The sequence below is a fragment of the Coffea eugenioides genome, chromosome 9 (assembly GCF_003713205.1).
Source record: "Coffea eugenioides isolate CCC68of chromosome 9, Ceug_1.0, whole genome shotgun sequence".
NCBI classification, from domain to species: domain Eukaryota; kingdom Viridiplantae; phylum Streptophyta; class Magnoliopsida; order Gentianales; family Rubiaceae; genus Coffea; species Coffea eugenioides.
Window position 1 is genome coordinate 37,154,479 of NC_040043.1, and position 21,348 is coordinate 37,175,826.

Genomic DNA, 21,348 nt, shown 5'->3' on the forward strand with positions numbered 1-21,348 from the left:
GTGGATGACTTCAGCTTTCAATGGACGTTTACCATGCAATTAATATCATTTTACCAATTTTATCTCAACATTAATCATGGAATATATATATATATTTATTGTGCCAATTCTATAATATGATTAATACATATTTCTTGTATTAAAATATAATTTCAAAAGATACTTAGAAATACCTTTCTAAAATTCACTCTCTTAGTACTAAGATTTTATGAGTTGTACTTCTACAAGTGGCCATTAAAGAGATAATTCCTCTTCCATAAGAGGTGGTAAATCGTTGAAACTTATTCACAATCTATCCATACTTCAAGAATATACCCAACATATTAATGATATGAGCATTCCCTTTTACGGGAACAATCATATAACAAATGAAATATACCCATCCATACTCAAGGCACCATGATAACTTCAAGTCCAAGGATCTCTTGCATAAAACGCCATTTAGAGATATATCCTTTTTGGCACAAAAGGTAATCTTTATGTAGATCAATTTAGTGAATTTGATCATGTCATCAAGCACCCATATACTAACTTAGGTGTCACTACACCATAGTAGATGAGATTTACTACTTCTCGATAGAAGTGGTTTAGTATATGACAATCTAACTGTATTAACAATGTCCCATTATTATTAATACTGTGACTAGAGATATTTAAGAAATAAACTTATTAAATCTAATGAATCTCATCATCATAACACTTATGATTCCATTGATTAAATTTATTCTAAGAACTTTATCATACAAGTATGAATATACAAGCAATCAATATGATAAAAAATCATTTATTAGAGTACAAATAGTTCAAGTACATATGAATTTCCCTACAAGTGATCGTCTTTAGGGCACATATACTAACAAATACTTGATTATGAATAAGGTCTTTGTTTAAGGTCTTAAAACATGGGCAATTCTCAACCATTTCGATCTCCATTTTTCTTTCGTCCTCGTCATCCTTTAAAAGAGGTACTTATTAGAAAGACTTGCAGTTTTGGTTCCAAACATTTAGTACATTAGCAGTTCCAACCCCTAAAGTTTAGGCAAAAGCAAATGTCATCCGAAATGTTTCAATATTTATCATATTTACTCCCATCCACTAATTTCTGCCAATTATTATCAGAATCCGGTTACTACTATCATGTATAGGCAACTAATTTTTTTTCAATAGTACAATGAGATATTGTAAAGTCACTAAAGATATCTAGACTAAACTCAGATATTTTTGAAAAAATAAATGTCGGTTCTTGTGAATCTACTTGAAAATTTTAATATGGAACTATATTAAAAAACTAATAGTGTGTATTGTAAGTTAACGATATCTTCAAATAATAGTTAACAAATAGACGTGTGTATTGATATCTCAAGCTCGTGGTTCTTGTACTATTTATTTATCTATGTTGTATAATTCTTTATTTTGATTTAGGTTTTACCCATGCTTGTTGTCTTATCCCTCTCGAGACTTTGCCACGATGCTTAAAATAGTTTTTATAGTCTAACCAATGTCCAACATGCGCCGTAGATCTTGAAGTGAGTCCATGTCAGCGACTTCTCTACTTTTTTTTTCCCCATTTGTCTTCAAATGAGCCAACGTTAGCCATTTGTCTCCGTATGAATACCTAATATTATCTTTTACTAGGTCGAACTAGGGTTGTAATCGAATTGAACTCCTCGCGAGCAGCTCAGTCAAAAATTTGAAATCGAGTGTAAGTTGAATGCGAGTAGTTCGATAATTATTCAAACCAAGTTCGAGTATTAGTTTTTCAAATTCGGTGGCTCGTCGATCCTTACCGAACACAAAGTAATTAATTAAAAATGATATATTTAGATATTACAATTTTATTCTTTTAGGATTGGGAATTGTATAAATTACCAAAATTACTCTTTTAGTCGAATTAAGTACTTGAACTCGATCGTATTTGCAAAAAAACCGTATATAATCGAGTCGATCTCAAGATTTTGAACCATTCTTTAAGTTCGATTTCGAACTCCATTTCTACTGCTTGCTCAAGCAGTACCTCTCTACTGTCGAATCCAGTTCGAGTATAGCAATGTTCGCACTCGATTCTACTTGATTACATTCCTAAGTCGAACATCCTCAAGAAAACCACATTAATTAAGGAAAAAAAGTCTCAGTGCCCTCCAACTATTAGTCAGGTGAACTTTTGGTCCCTCCAACAATTAAGAATAAACTTTTAGCCCCTAATCTATTGAAAGTGCAAAATGTTGGACCTTCTGTAAAGTTCAACAGTTAAAATCGATGAAATCCAGTACCACATGAGATGCACACCAAAACACGGAGGGTATCTTAGTCTATCCAGCAGTCTTCTACTTAGTAAAAGAAGGCTTCTTTCCAAACAAAGAGCTATAGGAAGAAAATGTCCATTGCAGCCGAAGGGCTTCTACTCAAGTTTTTTGTTGCATGTGGTTGAAATGGAAAAGCTTTAAGGGCCCGTTTGTTTCGGGTGAAAATGTTTTCCAGGAAAATATTTTCCTAATTTCCCGTGTTTGGTTGCACAAAAGTTACTGAAAACATTTTCCTATGTAAAATATTTTCACTCATCTTATGCAAAACGACTTCCCTTCCAAACTTACTGAAGTTGTTTTCCGAAATGCATGCATCCCGCCTGTAGTATGTTCCAAACTCATTGAAAACATCTTGTAGTATGTTCTTTTTTTTTTTTTAGTGTAAACAGGAGGACTCGAACCCAAGACCTCTTTCTTACACTCCCTCCCCCGTACCACCCAACCCTCCCCCTAGTATATTCAAAATAAAAAAAACCTCATCCTGCTCATCTTATGCTAGTAATTAATTATGTATAATAGGGACATTCTTTTTTAGAGAAACTTTCAGCAGTGAAAGTGCAAGATATATGTCACAATAAGCATTGCATGTGATTGATATTTGACACTAAATGGCCAGCAATTTGTTTATTGCTTAAGGAGATATTTTTTATTCATATATATATTTCTCCAAGATTTTTTAAAGTTAAACAATGAGATAAATTTTCTTATTTTGCATGGGAAGAAGTATGTAGTTATAATGTGTAGAAAGTAAAGATAGAGATAAAAGTGAAAATATTTCAAAAGTTAAACAAACACCAGAAAAATGAAGTAAAAAAATATTTTCAATAAACTAACCAAACACCTGAAAATGATGAAAGGAAAATGATTTTCATGGAAAATTACTTCCACGGAAAATATTTTCTCAAGAAAAACATTTTACTTCCAACCAAACAGACCCTAAAACTTATTCCATATATAAAACAATTTCTTTTTTTTTAAGGAAATATATAAAACAATTTCCAAAGACATAAAAAAGTTACTCTTCAAATCAGGTAAAATTTACGTCTATCACAATTTGATCCAATTAAAGCACCACTTAGTGCCTTCAAGCAAGACAAAAAGGAAATTTCAAGTAATTATAGTCCGCACATTTTACTGTAAGTCCACAAACTTAGGCAACTAATTACTTCGTCTTCAAATGATACAGAAGGGTGAAGAGTTAAAACTTGCTGATTGATTGAAATCTAAACCAAAACCAGATACCGCCATAGTAATCAAAATGCACACTATTTGAACTGCCAATTGACTCTAACAAGACAAAGTTCCTAGCCTCAATCGAGCCACATCCACTATAGGGAGCATCAAGAATGCACACAACGCAGCCGATTACAGACCCAACTGCTGATACCAACATCCCTAGTCTCAAAACATGCGAAATGGGAGATCTTCTGCAATTTGCCAACCATCGACAAAGATCTATCCATGTGGATAAAGAGAGCTGTGCACTAATGATGATAGTCAGCAAATTGCAGAAGCTTCGAACCTCTTGTAGTAGAGAGAGAGAGAGTGGTAAAAGACAACAATTAGATCAAACCGATTTTTACTTCCTTTTTATTAGGTGGAAGACAGCTCGTGGACTAAAAAGCTACCCCCTCCGTCCCACTTTAATAGTCCTGATTTTTTTTCTTCACATAATTTAAGAAAAATTAGTTAATTTTGTTGGAACAATCAACTTAGGTAGCTATTTTTCTAAAATACCCTCACATTAATTAGAATACAACTTTATGAAAACTTGAATTGATGGTAAAAAAAAAGAATCAACTCTCATTAAATGAGATAGGTTTATAGTAAAAACAACCTATATTAAATAAGAATATTTTAAAAAAATTAAAATATAACTACATTCTTCAATTAGAGAGTGGATTACAATTTGAAATAGACGAAAAAAGAAAACAGAACTATTAAAATGAGACGAAAGGAATATATTAACTGCTGAACTTAACAAAAGATCCAATATTTTTGCACTTTCTATCGGAGATAAAAAAATTTACTCTTAATTGTTGATAAATCAAAAGTTCACTTGACTACTAATTGGAAGCCACTCGGACCTTTTTCCCCCCCTTGATTAACACACGTTGATCTCCTAAAATGCGAAAATGAGTACTTAACCATTGCGTCGAAATATATTATATACATAAAACAGAAGACAGATAAAGCAACATTTGAAGTCTTTCCAATCGAGGTTCAACCTATAATGCACTCCAAATAATTCCAGACCCAAACTCTCAAAAGCTTCCGGGATCAATGGAGTAGATCTACTCCTAGTTTACCATAACAATATCCACGCGTAATGGCATCACAAAAGTCAAAACAACAAAAAGAGGAAAACATTAAATGATGTAGCGATTTGTTTGGATTACGGTTGTGTTTGGATTGCATTTTCCGTGATTTTTCATGGAAAAATTACTGTAGCGATTTGATGTATGTGAGGGAAAAAGGTAATAGGGAAATGTGGTCACAAAAAACGACGTAATTTTTCGACGGAAACCGGCAATCCAAACAAGGCCGTAAATGATGGAATAGTCAATAATTCTTGACGTCAATCAGTAAGCGGATTTTTAATGGGACTCTAAAAGACGATTTGACCATACAGGTTAATTACACGATGTCAGAAATATGCCTGATTTTTATCAGCTCAAATCGTCTCTTTCATTTTAAGTCCAACAAGTCGATTCCTACAAAAGAGAAATAAGGCAAGTTCTACTCTAAACTTCAAATTAATGATAGTTGATACATCTCATTTCCCGTTAGCTGATGAGAAGATAATCTGCTTCCTGTACGAACTTGTCAGCTGCTGTTGGGGGCAGATTATGTCGAGATACTGGTTTATGGACCTGGGCATGAGTCTCTGCTTCATGCTGGAACATCTTTACCATCTCTTGCAATTCCAATTTCTTAATCTCAACCTTCTCCTCGCTGATGGGATTTTTTAACCCAAAATAGAGCAATCCAATCACTATTAGCACAATACCTAAGAAAAAAAGTACGCCCGAAAACAGCCCAAATGCATATGGCGTGTTCGCAGCTCCAGGAATCCCATCAACATTGATTCCAAATAAGCCAGTGATAATGGTAAGCACAAGGCCACATCCACCAAAAACAGTCAAATTATGCGTGACTCTAAGGCTTCTATCCTGACGGTCAATGAAAATAGACGAAGTTCCCATGTCAAAATTTCTAAAACTATTTCCCATGTTAGGGAAATAAATGAAAAGGATAGAAAAATGGCAGGTGATTGAGTATTATATCGTTCCTATCAAACAGTTAAAATAGAAGAGTTGTTTCAAATATCTATTATCAATATTAGCTAGCCAAATAAAATATGTCAAGTCTAAGAGCTATAACTGAAAATTTGGTCATTTGGAACTTACTAAGAACGGAAAAAAAAAAGGAAAAACAAAAACAAAAAAGAACATGAGATAGCTTAGAAAGCCTAACAGTTTTCTCTGTTGATCTAATGTAGAACGTTCCATTAAAAGAGCAATTGACTTAACCATTGTTATGTCAAAAAATACATTTATTTTTCGGAGGATGGTCTTCAAGCAGACGAAGCCATGGAAAGGAATTTAGATGAAGACTAAGTTTGAAATCCATTACTTCTAAAAGGAACTAAAGGGATGTAAAGATTTCGAGGAACACTTAAAATCCACTGTTAGATACGACGTCATAGGCTAGTTGTATTCACAATATCTTGTACTAGAAACCAGTGCACAAGCCATGAACATACCTGCAACCATGCACGAATAGTGCTCTGCATGACATCTTGGATGGTAAACAAGCGGCCTCGAACTGCTTCTTGCTCTTCAATCATCTCCCTTGTACTCTTTCTAATTCCTTCTAGCAGACTTCTAGCTGTATTTCCTCTCAAATGCTGGAGAAGTTCAAACACAATCTCCTCTCTTGCATGAAGTGACCATTTCACCCTGATGACCTGGAATTCTGGAAGATGTAACCAATGACAGAAAAAATAATATGTCGCTGCTAAGCTAATTCTAATATGACAAGCTTGTTGCCTTTCAGACCTGGGCGTGGGGGAGAAAAAGTAATAAGCAGAAAAAAATGACCCTTTTTGAGCTACAGCATGGAGCTTTACTGTTCCAACAATAAGACCAAACACCAAAGAAAGTTCAAAGACACGAACCGAACCAACAAAGATGAAGATATATACATAAAGACAAAACAACTGTTTTAATACAGTCATGAGTTCATGACAATAACATCTACAATATATAGAAAGCCAGAGAAGGAGGTTAAGTATTAATTTTCCCATCAATTTTCAAACTTTTAAACCTCACAACTAAAGGTAAAATGGTACCGCCGTCGTCTCTTTTTCAAAGCCATAACTAGTATCTTTTTCTTATCAATCTCTTTATTTAATTTGTACACGCATAGCCTGTGCCTCCCCCCTAGAGTCTATAAAGTATGTCACACATGCTTTCCCTCTTAAGTTAGTAGTTACAATCAGAATAATAAATTTCAAATTAGATCATTCATCACTTTTAGAAAAGAACTAGAGCCAGAAGGCAAAGACGCTCATTCCTCTCAATGCCCTTCTCCAGAAATACAAGTAATTCAAGAGATACATATACGCTATAGGGTTTGCTGTATTGCAGTCAATAATGATAACAAAAATGCATACAATTTTTACAATTTTTATAGTACACAGATATATATATATATATAGAACCCTTTTTAGGGAAATGATATTAGCACTCCAAGCATAGCCTCTGGCACTCCATCTTTGACTTTTATAAGTTGAAAAAACATTTTTATCCTTTTTCTTCTACTTCTTTGATCTATTGCTTCCCCGCACCCAGTCCTAAAATGAATTCTTTTGCCTCGTCACTTCTTCAATTACCCAAACCTCCTTGAATTCTTCTCTGTTGTAATATCTTCTTCTGATTAACAGAATTTACGCAAAACCCACATCCCAATCCAGAAAATTTCAAATTCCCTAAACCAAAACATTTCAGTGGCCCCATCCAATATTTAGCCAAAAGAATCTCGATGTTCATTGCCCAAATCAAATCCACCAGTAGGAAATAAATTAATTTCACCCACTCCATTGAATTGGACAAACTAGCTCATTTTTTATGAGTATAGCTCAGGGTCTTTTTTTTCGGTTTTTTCAATTATGCAATGGGTTTGGCTAATGAGTAGCAATTTTTCTATCGTCTTGTAGGCCTTGGAAATTCATGGGGCAGGGAAGAGAGACACGGTAATCTATACTACACCAATATCAATGTCAATGATTTGGGTTAACTCTCCATGATTGGGATGTGCTTTGCGTAGGAACATAAGTGTCTAGGTAAAGTTTGGTGTGGCTTTAGTTGGGAAAAGATGATGGGAGACGGAGGGTAAAAGATATGCTAGTTTGTAGGTGAGAGGAAGATGGTGCAATTGGAAGTGTCTGGAGCCAATGATGGTGAGGACTTCTGATGCGGTCATTTGAAGGTGGAGTTCTAGGGGCAAATTTGTCTTAAAAAATTTAAAAGGCAATGTTGGAGTGCCAATATCACTTGCCACCTTTTATTTTAACAGAAAAACATCTTTACATATAGATAGAGACATGCACATATGCACATGGCAATACAAGTCTAATAACTTTTTGAACTGCATAATAGGACATCTTCTTTCCTAGCTCTTACAGTTTAATCTGGCAGTTAAACAGGATTCTTCTGCTTCATTTTTCAGTGCTCAAATATGATATGCCATTTGTTTCCCCCACCCGGTATATGACGGAAAGAAATAGCACTCTATACCTTTAGCAGATTTACTGGTATACCTGTGTTGATAACTTTCTGATTTCTTGGTTCAGAATTATGCCGAAAAGATTCAAATCCTCATGGTTCCTCCTGATTACAGGACAATTGTTTTTCTTAGAAAAAAAGCAAGCAAAAGAGTACCAAAAATATTCAAGAGCAAGAAATTAATACCTGTTCATAAATTTCAATTCCACTTCATCAGCCACACCAAATATCGATTTTCGGAACAATCTAACAATAGACAAACAAATATTCCATATTAACATTTCCAAAAACTAATTGGGTAAGAGTTGTGTGGTTGTGCATCATGCTAAAACATAGATGGCTACTTTTCTCAAGAGTTGAAGATTAATTTCAGTGGTATGAAGATGGACAAGTGGAGGTCTTTGAAAGAAGGTAGCTGCTAAAGTTCACAAAATTCTATTACTTCTTTTGCCTAGAATTACAGGGGATGATTTCCAGCAGGAAAGAAAAGCAGGAGCACCAAAATCAACAAGAATTAAAGATTAACAACGACAGAGAATGAAAGGCTTGGCAAGAATAATTTAACAGAAAAGCTAATTACTTCACAATTGCAGTTGTTGGTAGCTGGTCAAAGGACAGTAGTTAACTACTTACTTTTACCAAATTGGTGTGTTATTTAACTCATGAAATCATCAAATCACCATCAAGCAAATAGGTACTCAGTGGAATCATCAGCTAACAGCATTTTTAGTTATTTAAACCATCAGGCTCTAACATAAGAACCTGGCAGAAATTTGTGAGAGCGAGTAGGAAAAGCAATATTTAAATTAAGCAGCTAGATGGTAATTATTCTGTTGTAATTACTCATCACACCAGTATGGTTGCAACTGTATCTCTGTGTGTGTGTGTGGGTACGTATGTGTGTGTGTATGTATATTTTTTAGCTTCAGAATCTTAGAAATTCACCATCAATCTTGGCACCGTCAATTTAATGGTCAGTTTACTGCATGCATGGTAAAGGGGCCACTGTAAAGCCTGATTGGGGAGTCAAAGATCTAGCTTTCCTGCTTCCTGCAGCTATAACTATGTCAGGACCAAATATTTAAACTACTAGACATTCTAGACATTATATAGCACTTTCTCACTCCTCTACCCTGCAAACTCAAAATAACAACTGTAAAACCTTGTCTTCATCACTCATCAGCACTTTGTATTGAATCTATCAGCCAAACTACCCCTTTTTCTCTTAAATTAAAAAAGTGATCACCAACCTTGATAAGATGAAAAACAATATATATATATAGCGTGCTTCAAGAAGGAGATCGGATTTGACTTAAACTGCTGCCACTTTATTGTCTTTTCATCTTTTTCTCCTAGATTTCATCACATGACAAGATAAGGATGCTTGGGGTTCTAGACTCTTATTACGTTCCTTATTATTGAAGCAATTCAATGTACCAAGAGTTCCATTATACCACAAAGCAAAACTGCAGAAATAAAACCATCAACTACAAGCTTGCAAGTGTATTTATAAATTTCATTAATTTAAACTTATGTGGCTGAGAGCCCTCACAGCCCAGGCACAACGATGCAATTATCAGGGGCGATTTGCCCACTTAAACTACTTTCCTGGTTGATTGCATCCTCTCTTATGCGCACTCATGTGTCCAACTTCATGTTCAGGAAAAAGAAGGAATAAAGACTGACATCTAGAATTCCCTTTATAATCATGCATCTACAGAATGTCATCTAGAAATCCACTGAGAGTAGCAGCTCTAACAGGATAGTAAACTATGAAAAGATCAACTAACCTGTCATCCCATCGAGCAAGACGGCAAGCTAAATGTGCAATAACTTCATGTACTGTTTTTGGAGCATTGTAACCACCAGCTACAAGTAGCTCCTATAAATGGAAAAGTATAATCCCGTTCAAGATAAAAGATGCTGAACTACCAAAATGTCCCAAGAAGTGGCAAAGACACTAACAGTTGTAAAGCAAATATTGTACCACGAAGGTTCATAAGTGAGTTCAATTAGGACCTACAAGTAGTTCATAGAGTGCATCCTAAAGCTATATTTCTGGGTCTCGCATGCTGATATTGAATTCCGGTATGTCTCTAGGTGTCTAATTCATCAACCATCTAAAATGGCTACGGGACAATTCTAAAGAATCGGATACAGATACGTGGGTTCAGCGGACATTCTAGTAAATATGAGAATAATATTACACTTCAACCATTCAGCAGACAAACAACAGTACTTTAATCAATACACAGTTGCTGGTAGCTGACGATTGGAGAACTTAATTGATTTCTGAAGCCATAGAACACTAGCAAATCCACCGAATTATCGTTTTGTCGCTTATCATCATTGTAAAGTAAAAATACACTAGTGCAGCAAGGCATACTCCATAAGTCAAGCACCCAATTTAAGGGCAATGGTGATATGGGTGTTCAGTGCAGGTAAATGAAGAGACTTGAGTAACATAGGCAGTGCTGTGAAGTGTCAAGAACATATTCCACACTAGTACCAGTGCTGTGAAGTGTCGACAAGGGTTTGGTGGGGGTTATAATGGTCCGAATAACATAGGCCAGAAGCTTGTGGAAAATCCAATTTAAGCCAATCGTGATACCTTTCCTGCAAGAAATGGGAAGCAAGTTATACCCCCCACACCTCCTGACAGGGGACATTATAGCGGAAGACACCTATACTATGTCGGGTCAAATGTTAGGGTCCCTCCAAGTGTGTTTGAATTGTTGTTAAGAACATAGATATGCAACCAAACCTTGAATAAGAGGACTCGAACATCTCAACCATTTAGGAGTTTATGGCTTTTCTGTACCAAAAAAACTAAAGAATATTTGGCATAGTGCTGTAGTGGATTTATAATCAAAATCAACTAATATTAGAATAGAAAGATCACTTAAAAGACTCTTGAGGTAAAACAAATATACCTGAACTTCTGTGATGCCCAAAACATTGATTCTTGATGCAGAACCTTTCACGTGCAGAGCAGAAATCAGAAAGTTATGTGTTTGCCAAGAACGAAGAACTATGGGTATATCATCTTCATCAACATATGGATCTCCTGCTGATTGCCCCAAGAGCTCAAACAATAGGCCCCCAGCCACCCTAACTGGTACCTATAGAAGTTTAAAATTTTAATTAGGTTTCCATGCATTCTGGGAAAAAAGTTATTCTTATTAAACTTCTTAATCTTTTCCATCATACAAAAATCATCCAACACTTATCTAAACTTGGCCTTTTTTCCATTGTTGGACATGGAACAGGAAACAGCTCAAAGTAAAAGCTGAAGAATCAAAATTCCTTTCACTTAACACCAAGAGAATTCAAGGAATTAACATGTTTGACCAATCATATTACTTTTTTCATAGTATGCCCCTGGACTAATTCTTCATGGTATGAACTATGAAGGTAAATCTTGCACCTTGTCTAGCAAGTCTTTTGTCCTGTGTGTTGAACATGAAGCATCATCATTGTTTTGTTAAATAATTTTGCTAAGAGAATATAAGTATTCTTGTGAATAACAAATTAGTAAGGGTATTCTTGTTTAGTTTGTTAGGTTTGTACTCCTATAAATACTAGTTGGTCACTAATAATACTGTGACTAGATGTTTTCTTTCCAAAATACCTGTTCTCATGGTATCAAAGCAAAAGTCCTAGGGTTAGGGTTAAACATCTAGCAAAAGTCTTGTTCACGCGATATTGGTCATCGCGTGTTGTTCACGTGATACTGTTCATCGACTGTTCACGCGTTACTGTTCATCGCGAATTTTGACTTCTTTTTTGTTTGAAGTGCTATTCGCTATGATTGAAAGTTTTGATAATGCGGTTACCACTGACTAAGTTGAATCAAGTTCTTCAGCACATAGGTCCCAGAAGACTTTTACTATATCCAAGGAAGATTATGTTAAATTCCTACAGTACCAAGCTACAAATCACGCATCTCTTCTCTCTATTTCTTTAGCACAAAAAGGTAATGACTCATAGATTATTGACTCCGGGGCTACTGATCATATGTCAGGTACCTCTAAAAATTTTTCTAATTTTCAAGAGTCTACTTCCTTCACTCATGTTATTTTAACTGATGGATTTACCACTAAATTTAAAGGACTAGGCACTGTAGAAATTAACTCATCTCTTCCGCTGTCTTCTGTTCTTTACGTACCCAATTTGCCCTTTAATCTAATGTCTATTAGTAAACTCACTAAATCTCTACAATGTTCAGTTACTTTTTCTCCTGATTTTGTTGTCATTCAGGATTTGAAGACAAAGAGGACGATTGGTGGAGGGCGTGAGCATAATGGTCTTTATTTTCTCAACTCCAATGGTCCGATTGCATGTCCTGCTACTGTTTCTCCTCTTGAAATTCACTGTCGTTTAGGTCATCCGTCTTTACAAAATTTGAAAAAGTTGATTCCTACTTTGAGTCAGTTGTCTTTGTTAGAATGTGAGTCTTGTTAGTTAGGAAAGCATCATCGTGTTTCTTTTGCTCCTAGAGTCAATAAACGGGTTTCTAAACCCTTTTTGTTAGTTCATTTTGATGTTTGGGGTCCTTCGAGTCACTTCAAAGTTAGGTTTTAAATATTTTGTAATCTTTGTTGATGATTTTTCAAGAGTTACATGGTTTTATTTAATGAAAGATCATTCAAGACTATATTCCACTTTTTGTGCATTTGTTACAGAAATAAAGAATCAATTTGGTGTGCTGTACGTATACTTCACAGTGATAATGCGAAAGAATATTTTTCTACTCCTTTTAATATCTTTATGACTAAATCCGGTATTATTCATCAATTCTCTTGTCCTCACACCACAACAGAATGAAGTTGCTGAAAGAAAAATTGGACATTTAATCGAGATTGCTTGGACACTTTTGTTGCACATGAATGTGCCCAAACAATTTTGGAGTGATGCAGTTCTAACTGCATGTTATTTAATTAATCGCATGCCATCTAATATCCTTAGAGGCCAATTACCTCACTCCATTCTTTTTCCTCATGAACCTGTGTTTAAATTACCTCATCGTATTTTTGGATGTGTGTGTTTTGTTCATCAGCTTGCTCCCGGGGTGGATAAATTAGATCTTCGTGCTATTAAGTTTATTTTCTTGGGATACGCACGAGCGCAAAAAGGGTATAGATGTTACAGTCTAGTTTTAAATCGATTTTTTACTTGTGCTGATGTTACTTTCTTTGAATCCACTCCATATTTTATGAAACGCGGTATGCCTTGTGAGTTAGACCAGTGTCCCTCTTTTTTCTCTCCTGTTTTACCAGTCCCTTCCTCTTTATTACCTAAATTATCTAGTCCATCAGATTCCATAGCTCGATTATCTCGTCCTAATCTTCAAGTTTATTCTCATCGTTCCATGGTTGAGAAAGTTCCTGATATGCTATGCACTTCACCAATTAACTCTCAATCTTCAAATCCAGGTATGACGCCCTCCTCTGAGTTAGATCTTCCTATTGCTTTACGCAAAGGTAAGAGGCGTTGTACTTCTTATCTTATTTCTAATTTTGTTTCTTATTCTCGTCTCTCTATGTCATATTCTTCTTTTGTTGCTTCCCTTGATTCTGTCTCCATTCCTAAGTCTATTACCCATGCTCTTAATCATCCTGGTTGGAGATTAGCTATGCAAGAAGAGATGTCTGCTTTGGAACAAAATGGTACTTGGGATCTTGTCCCTCTTCCTTCTGGTAAGCCTGTTGTTGGTTGTAAATGGGTGTACACTATAAAAGTGCAGTCTAATGGTTCTATTGATAGATTGAAGGCTCGTCTGATAGCTAAAGGATTTGCTCAGGTGTATGGAATAGACTATTTAGAAACATTTTCTCCTGTTGCAAAGATTACCTCGGTTCGTCTTCTTATCTCTTTGGCAGCAATTTATAATTGGTCATTGCATCAGTTGGATGTGAAAAATGCATTTCTACATGGAGATTTGGAAGAAGAGGTCTATATAGAACAACCTCCTGGCTTTGTTTTTTAGGGGAAGAATTCACGGTTGGTTTGTTGTTTGAAAAAATCCTATATGGATTAAAACAGTCTCCGAGGGCTTGATTCGGCCGGTTTAGTAGTGATGTCATGGAGTTCGGTCTGACAAGATGTGGAGTAGATCACTCTGTATTTTATTGGCATTCTAATGCTGGTAAAATTTTATTAGTTGTTTATGTGGATGATATTGTGATTACAGGTGATGATGTTGTGGGGATCCAGAAACTTAAATCCAATCTGCAGGCAAATTTTCAAACAAAGGATTTAGGTCATCTACAGTATTTTCTGGGTATTGAGATAGTTCGGTCTAAATATGAAATTTATTTATGTCAAAGGAAACATGTACTCGATATGCTGAGTGAAGTTGGAATGTTAGTTTGCCGACCTGTGGATACTCCTATGAATCCTAATGTGAAATTAGTAGGAGATCAAGGTGCATTATTAGATGATCCTAGACAATATCGAAGACTTGTGGGTAAATTAAATTATCTCACTGTAATGAGACCTGACATTTCGTTTGCAGTGAGTGTTGTGAGTCAATTTCTTGATACCCCTCGTACTAGTCATTGGGATGCTGTTATACGGATTCTCAGATATCTTAATAGTGCTCCTGGAAAAGGGTTTATTGTATCAAAATCATAGACACACTGATATTAAGGATTATAGTGAATGCAAATTGGGCTGGTTCTGCCTAAGATCGAAGATCGAAATGTGTGTGCTTTGTTGGTGTAATTTCTAAGTGTCGTGGAAGAGTAAGAAGCAACAGTGTCCTCCAGATCAGTGCAGAATCTGAATAGCCGCGCTATGCTACACTGTTGTGTGAGTTAGTTTAGTTTTGAAGCGGGCATGTTACTTGAACTTGGATTGAGCAACAGCCTATGAATTTAGTGATTGATAATCAGGCGGCGTATATTGCGTCTAATCCAGTGTTTCATGAAAGGAAAACATATTGAAGTTGATTGTCATTTCTTCAAGAGAAATTGCTTGACGGAGTCATCAAGACATCTCAGACCGTCTGTAGATCAATTGGCTGACTTGTTTACCAAGAGTTTAGGGGGCTCTAGGGTGAAATATATTTGTAACAAGTGGGTGCTATGATAATATATGCTCCAACTTGAGGGGGGAGTGTTAAGAGAATATAAGTATTCTTGTGGATAATAAATTAGTAAGGGTATTCTTGTAAATAGTTTGTTAGGTTTGTACTCCTATAAATACTAGTTGATCACTCATAATACTGTGACTAAATGTATTCCTTCCAAAATACCTGTTCTCAAATTTAAACAGTAAAAGCTCTCCCAATAGCCAACCACTCAGAGCTTTTGTTGGTGAGTATTTTTCTTCTCAATGAGACAAGAAGGATGACAAAGTTTGCTTCAAGAGCAAAGCTGCGAATTGAATAAGTAAGACTCATGTCTAGACAATACAAGATGACATGCGTCATGAGACATGAAGGATGAGAAATTTTGCTTCATGTGCAAAGCTACAAATTTTATGGCTAATATTCATGTCTTGACAACAGGTAAGAATAAGAGGTAGTTGATATGCTTGGTAACAAGTAGGTCTGTCAGAATATTAAATCAAGTTAATGAAGGAAATGTTGTAGATTAGGCAAGGGAAAGCACTTGTGGCATCATATTTTGTTTTTTGTACCTAGGTACTGCAACACATAATAAGACTTTCTTGTAAATGGGATACAACATCCATGAGTACTTCATTATTGAGATATTTTCCATCGTCATGGACTTTATACTTTTAAATTAGCTTCCAGGTGTAATCTTGACATATTAGCAAAGGGAATGGATTGCAGCTGCTGATAATATTTTCTTTAGAATAGGAAGATTCTCATCTTGTGCTGCTAGAGCAGTCTTTTCCATAAACTCCCTCCTTTCTATGTACCAAACGATCTTGTGATCTAACTTGTCTGCGTCAGACATGGGCAGTATACTGATGATGACTAGAAACTCAACTCACTAGACAAAAACCTAGTATTTTCTAAAGAATCTGCATTTTTCCTTGTGTGGATTCAATAATGGAATGCTTCAGCTATTAGCTTATGTAGCAAATCAGTAGCCTATCCAAAAACACCACAACATCTTCATACATGAACAAGCCCATTGAAGGGAAATAAGGCAGTGCACCGTGATTCCAAAGTGTGACCATTGCAATCAAGTGTGCTGGTCAAGTAGCTTAATAGTCTTCCAGCCCCAGACTAATATGTGCAGAGTTTTTCCTCCCCCCCCCCCCTTTTCTCTCTCTTTGTTACCAAATATTGTGCATTCCCTAACTACAGATCATTAGGCCAATTGATCAAGCTTTATCGAGATAACATCAATAAATTTCAACTACAACATCTTATGCTAGTTCAGCATCAACTCATGTACTCATCTACTTACCATCACCATCAGTTGCATTTCCATGTTCCTCACTACTATTACAAATATATTCCTCCCTATAACATCAGCAAATAAAAGTATCATGTCAAAATCATCCAAGATTGTAGTCTGCAGAGAAACTGAAAAAAGGAGAAGAATAGAGTAGCAGTCAAATTCCTAGTGGAGCACTAAAAACTTGGTCGCATTAAATTTTCATGGATTAAATGCACTAAATTTTCATGGATTACGTGTCTTAAATTGAGAAAATGAGTTAGAGGACCCTATTCAACAGTTTATATTTTACTGGCATGGTTTGATAAATAAGTTTCACAGTCAATTAGTTAAACAACCAAAACAGCATGTCTGACATATGGTAATTTATATAACCATACAATCATTACCAGTTACTTATAGTGCTCAAAAATATTGGCCAAATCACAAAACTTCATACGACAGCATACAAGTTGTGTTTTGTTGATATCAGTTCATTTCCCCATAGATATTGGATAAAGTATGCAATCAGGCAGAAAAGCAGGATCATTAAGAAGTAAAATAACTTGCATGCTAAATAATTTATCTACCTCATAAAGGAGATGCTTCATCCGGTCACTTATTAGTCGATTTTCATCTCTTAATGCAACAGAAATTGCAGGATGCAGCCACTGGGCACTTTTGAGCCATGCATCTACACATGGATGCCCTGCAGCAACATGACACCACCATGTGGGCCCAGCTTGACGCTCCCAGTAAGGAGCAGCTAAATCAGCAACTGTGAGGTCCTCTTCATCATCCATCAAATCAACTTGCTGTTCAGACCATCCAGCATCAATTTGCACAGTTTGAACAAGTTCAGAAATTCTAGCCCATCCAATTGGAATCCAATGACTACCTTCAAACCTTTCCACAGAATGCAAACAGTCTGGTTGCAAGTTTGGTCTATCTGCATCACTATCCAAAGCACCATTCCCGGAAGCACCAATCTCATGAAGAGTTGCTGGATCTTTGGAATTTATCATGCTTTTTCTCTGAGCAGGAGGTTCAACCCCTCCATGAGTAGGCATGGGTGTAGTGACATTCCCAGTGTCTACTTGAGGGATTGACAAGATCTTGGAATAAGATTTTGACCGTACTGATCTCCTACGCCCCCGCACAAATTCAAAAGCACAAATAAGTCCATCCGTCCAAAGCTCACTCCCTGGCATGACATCCTTATTGTAGCGGGTTTTGTGGCCTTCTGGCCTCTTTGTTGAGCTGCCCAGGGAGGAATGGTCTTCACTCATTCCATTCATACTGTATTCCATAGAAATCAGATATCGAGTTTAAGCGAGAAACTCCACAAAACTGCCAGCACTGGGATGGTGAGGGATCAGAAGATGTAAAAGAGCTATCACCCAGCCTATATGGAGACAAGCTCTAAGATGTGGGCAAGTAATTTAAAAACAGCCACATAAAGGACACTTGTGAGAACGACTTATAGTGAAACTTGGCAGGATAATGGCATTTCACCATAGCCTATAGAAAAAGGTAAAAAACAAAAAAAAAAATTATGCATTAACAGCCTTGAAAATCATCAATGGAATTTTAACTTCGTTTATCAGTTTTCCAGGAGTTCACAATAAAGAGCACAAACAACAGACAAAGTAATGGGATGCCCAGAGACAGGACCATGAAGTAGGCAATGAGTGCTGCTAACATCTAGGTCGTTTTGTTTGTTTTGATGTCGAATAATTGCCCAGCATCGGATTCAATGCTGTACATTCAATCCTCTACAAATTCAAGCATTTTATCTTTGTTTATTATCTGACTTTAATGAAACATACAGGAGATCAAACTCTCAAGCTCCACGCTTATCATGGCTCAGTTGAGTCAACCATATCGACACTTGCAAAACATTCTCAACGGTGCAAACTTAACAGGTAATCACAATCAAGCCCAGGGAATAAATGCTTTTGACAAGCTACCAAATGAGATGTAGCATCCACAGATAGATAATTCACTGGTTCTGTAAACCAATAAAAGCCAAGGACTTGAACCTAGTAAGCTAATATCAATCCACTCATTGCTAATCAGAAGCAAGAGGTACTGCACGCCCAAAATTTTCCCCTACAGGTATCATGCATTGGGATCATCACTCTCCAAAGGCATAAACCCTCTAAGATAATCCAAAATTTGAAGAAATACCTTTCATCTCAGCTCGTGCATGCAGTTCTCATGAAAACAAATCTCTATACTTGTACTCAAAGAAAACAAAAAGAAAATTCCAGTTGAGACTTCCTCAGTGACAGAACGAAATCCAAATGCACCGAATTATCATATTTACTCTAAACTAGAGTGAATAATGAAACCCAAAGGACATCTATCACACAACTAAAAGCTACTCAACGTAATTTTCTTACCAAATCCTACTTTATCAAAAAGTTGATTTCTTGTTTTACCTTTTGTTTAGACCATATGCAACACCACCCCTATCAGCTAAATTAACAATATCCAACTAGTAAACATTCGACTCAACAATTTTCTATTCAACCATTGTCTCGTTATCTAGGGCAATCTCTATTCAGTTACTTGTTGAGGTAAATATTTATTTAAATAATATACAGTGTCTAGTAATTTTCTTCTCTTTGTTGTTATTTGGCCATGAAACAGCACAGGTAAAGCCTCCACAACTCGAAGAAAGTTGCTCGGTTTGTCCATCATTCCCCCTCTTCAAATTATCCTCAAATGTCTCCTTTTCTTCCCCAGGATTTCTTTGCTTCATGAATTAGCTCTTTAATTTTATACCAGTAAACAGATTCCACCCAAAAAAAAAATTTAAAACCCACATTTCTATTTATTCAATCATTCGAATTTCGTTAACTTCATTAGCTTTCATTCAGTTTCCATAGCTACATATCCTATTGAATGATAAAAAGAAGGGGGCAAAAAAAAAAAAGAATAACAATATAAATTTAAAAACAATCATATTGCTATTTATTTACTTCATAAAACCTAAAATATCGTGAACAAACAGAACCCCAAAATAATCAAAACCTCAGATCAATCCCTTTCAATGAATTAGGCAGGAAAAAAAAAACGACAGAATAAACGACGCCGCATGCAGATACACGCGGACAAGTGTGTGTCTGTGTGTGATGTTACATACATATTTGAAGGAAATTTCCCAAGTTAATAAAATTCCGTAGAAAAGGAATTAATTACCAGAGAATTAGAGGTCTGAAGATGGACGGAAGAGCAGAAAGGCAGTGAGCATAATTCTAGAAAAAGATTGAAAGAGCCGAAACACACACACACACACACGTATTGTTTATGAGTGTGAGTCAAGAATGCTTTCTCCCCGTTTTGCTTTTTGAATATATTTTTGTCATTTTGTAATTGTTGCTGGGTAAAAAGTGAGGTACAAGCATGTAAAGGCCAAGTAATGTGCACCTCTATCAATTTTATTTTTGTCAAATTAATAAATAATTTTTTTAAAAAAAGAAGTTTTAGTTTGGAAATGAATATTTTCCAAATTTTATTTTTTCAAAAAAAAGGCTTTAGTTTGGAAATAAATCTTTTCCATTTTATTTCTATCATGGGAATGTTTAAATTAAAGTTCAAATGGATCAATTGCTTTTATGTATTTTTATACACAAATGGATTTCAAAAAAAAAAAAAGAAAAGAAAAAATTTGAATGTGTATGAGGTCGGCTTATTTCTCAAAATAATCCCAAAAATTAAATTTGCTTAAAAATGGGGGTATTTGGAATGTTTTTCTAATATTAACATCGTCGAAACATTCAAATGCAGTGACCATTTTGTTTTTGATTTGTTTCATGTGTCAACATGGTATTCGACACAAATTTTTTTAATAGAATGTGTCTATAGACTCAATTTTTTTAAAATTTTTTTTTAATATATCTGTCACTGCACAAGCTTATGCAGCGACAGAAAAATTTATTTTAAAAAATGTTGTTAAACGCATTTTATAAAAATAATAATTTAAGACATATTTTAAAATTATGTGTCTGTCGTCACACAAGGTTGTGTAGCGACAAATACTTGTTTGCCTAAAAAAAAAGCATCATGGGCAGCCACTAATTACTCCATTAATGGCTAGCCTTGATCGATAGGACCCTTAAAAAAAATTAGAATTGCTAGATCAACAGCTTTATAGCTATTGGATGACCGAAAAGTTCTATAAATAGCTCCCTGTTCGATGATCCACTTGCACAATGATTACTCCATCAACGGCTAGCCTTGGTCGACGGGACCCTTAAAAAAAATTAGAACCGTTGGATCAACAGCTTTATTGGTGTTGGATGACCCAAAAAATTCTATAAATGGCTCCCCATTTGATGATCCACTCGGACCATCCTCATTTTTTAGAAATTCTTCTCTCTTCTTTGTCTTTCTATTTCTATCCTCTCTTTGCACCTATTTCTGTATCTCTACCTCTCCGCTCTCCATTGCCTTTCACTTTTAGGTGTGCCTTTCACTTTTTGTTATTCTGCTGAGTGAATTATTAAAATATTATTACTTTTATTATCTAATAAATTAAGTATAACAATATTATTATATATTTCATCACAGTCAGTCAGTCTTTCACTTTCTATAGTTAGTCAGCGCATTTTCGAAGTTTCTTGCCTGGAGTAGCATATTTACAGCTTTAAAAGTGAGTATTTATTTCAGTTACACTAACATGTATATCCTTGCCTATCAAAATAATAAATAAATTTTAATTTTGTAGATAATCATGATTATGCTACTTACGTGAATTTGTAAACATGATAATTATATTAGTTTTGTGGATAAATGATTATGTCACTTACATGAATTTTTAGTTTGTGGCTAAGTTAATAAATAATTTTTAGTTTTGTGGATAATCATGCTTATGTCGAATTTGTAAACATG

The 21,348-nt window shown here is 35.4% G+C and overlaps 1 protein-coding gene across 5 annotated transcripts; it reads right to left on the reverse strand.

Moving 5' to 3' along the window:
• Positions 1 to 4,948: 4,948 nt before the first annotated feature.
• On the reverse strand, positions 4,949 to 19,801 carry LOC113783875. Of its 5 annotated transcripts, none has more exons than XM_027291972.1 (8): positions 19,657 to 19,801; positions 17,040 to 17,748; positions 11,026 to 11,214; positions 9,883 to 9,974; positions 8,279 to 8,338; positions 8,128 to 8,197; positions 6,070 to 6,273; positions 4,949 to 5,476 (listed from the first exon to the last, which is right to left on the reverse strand). In XM_027291972.1, the coding sequence occupies exons 2-8, from the start codon at positions 17,745 to 17,747 to the stop codon at positions 5,090 to 5,092; spliced, it is 1,710 nt and encodes a 569-aa protein (XP_027147773.1). In that variant the 5' UTR covers position 17,748; positions 19,657 to 19,801; the 3' UTR covers positions 4,949 to 5,089. The 5 variants fall into 5 exon arrangements, with proteins under 5 accessions (XP_027147773.1, XP_027147772.1, XP_027147771.1 ...); XM_027291971.1 differs by having other exon boundaries at positions 17,040 to 17,808; XM_027291970.1 differs by having other exon boundaries at positions 17,040 to 17,854.
• Between the last annotated feature and the right edge of the window lie 1,547 nt (positions 19,802 to 21,348).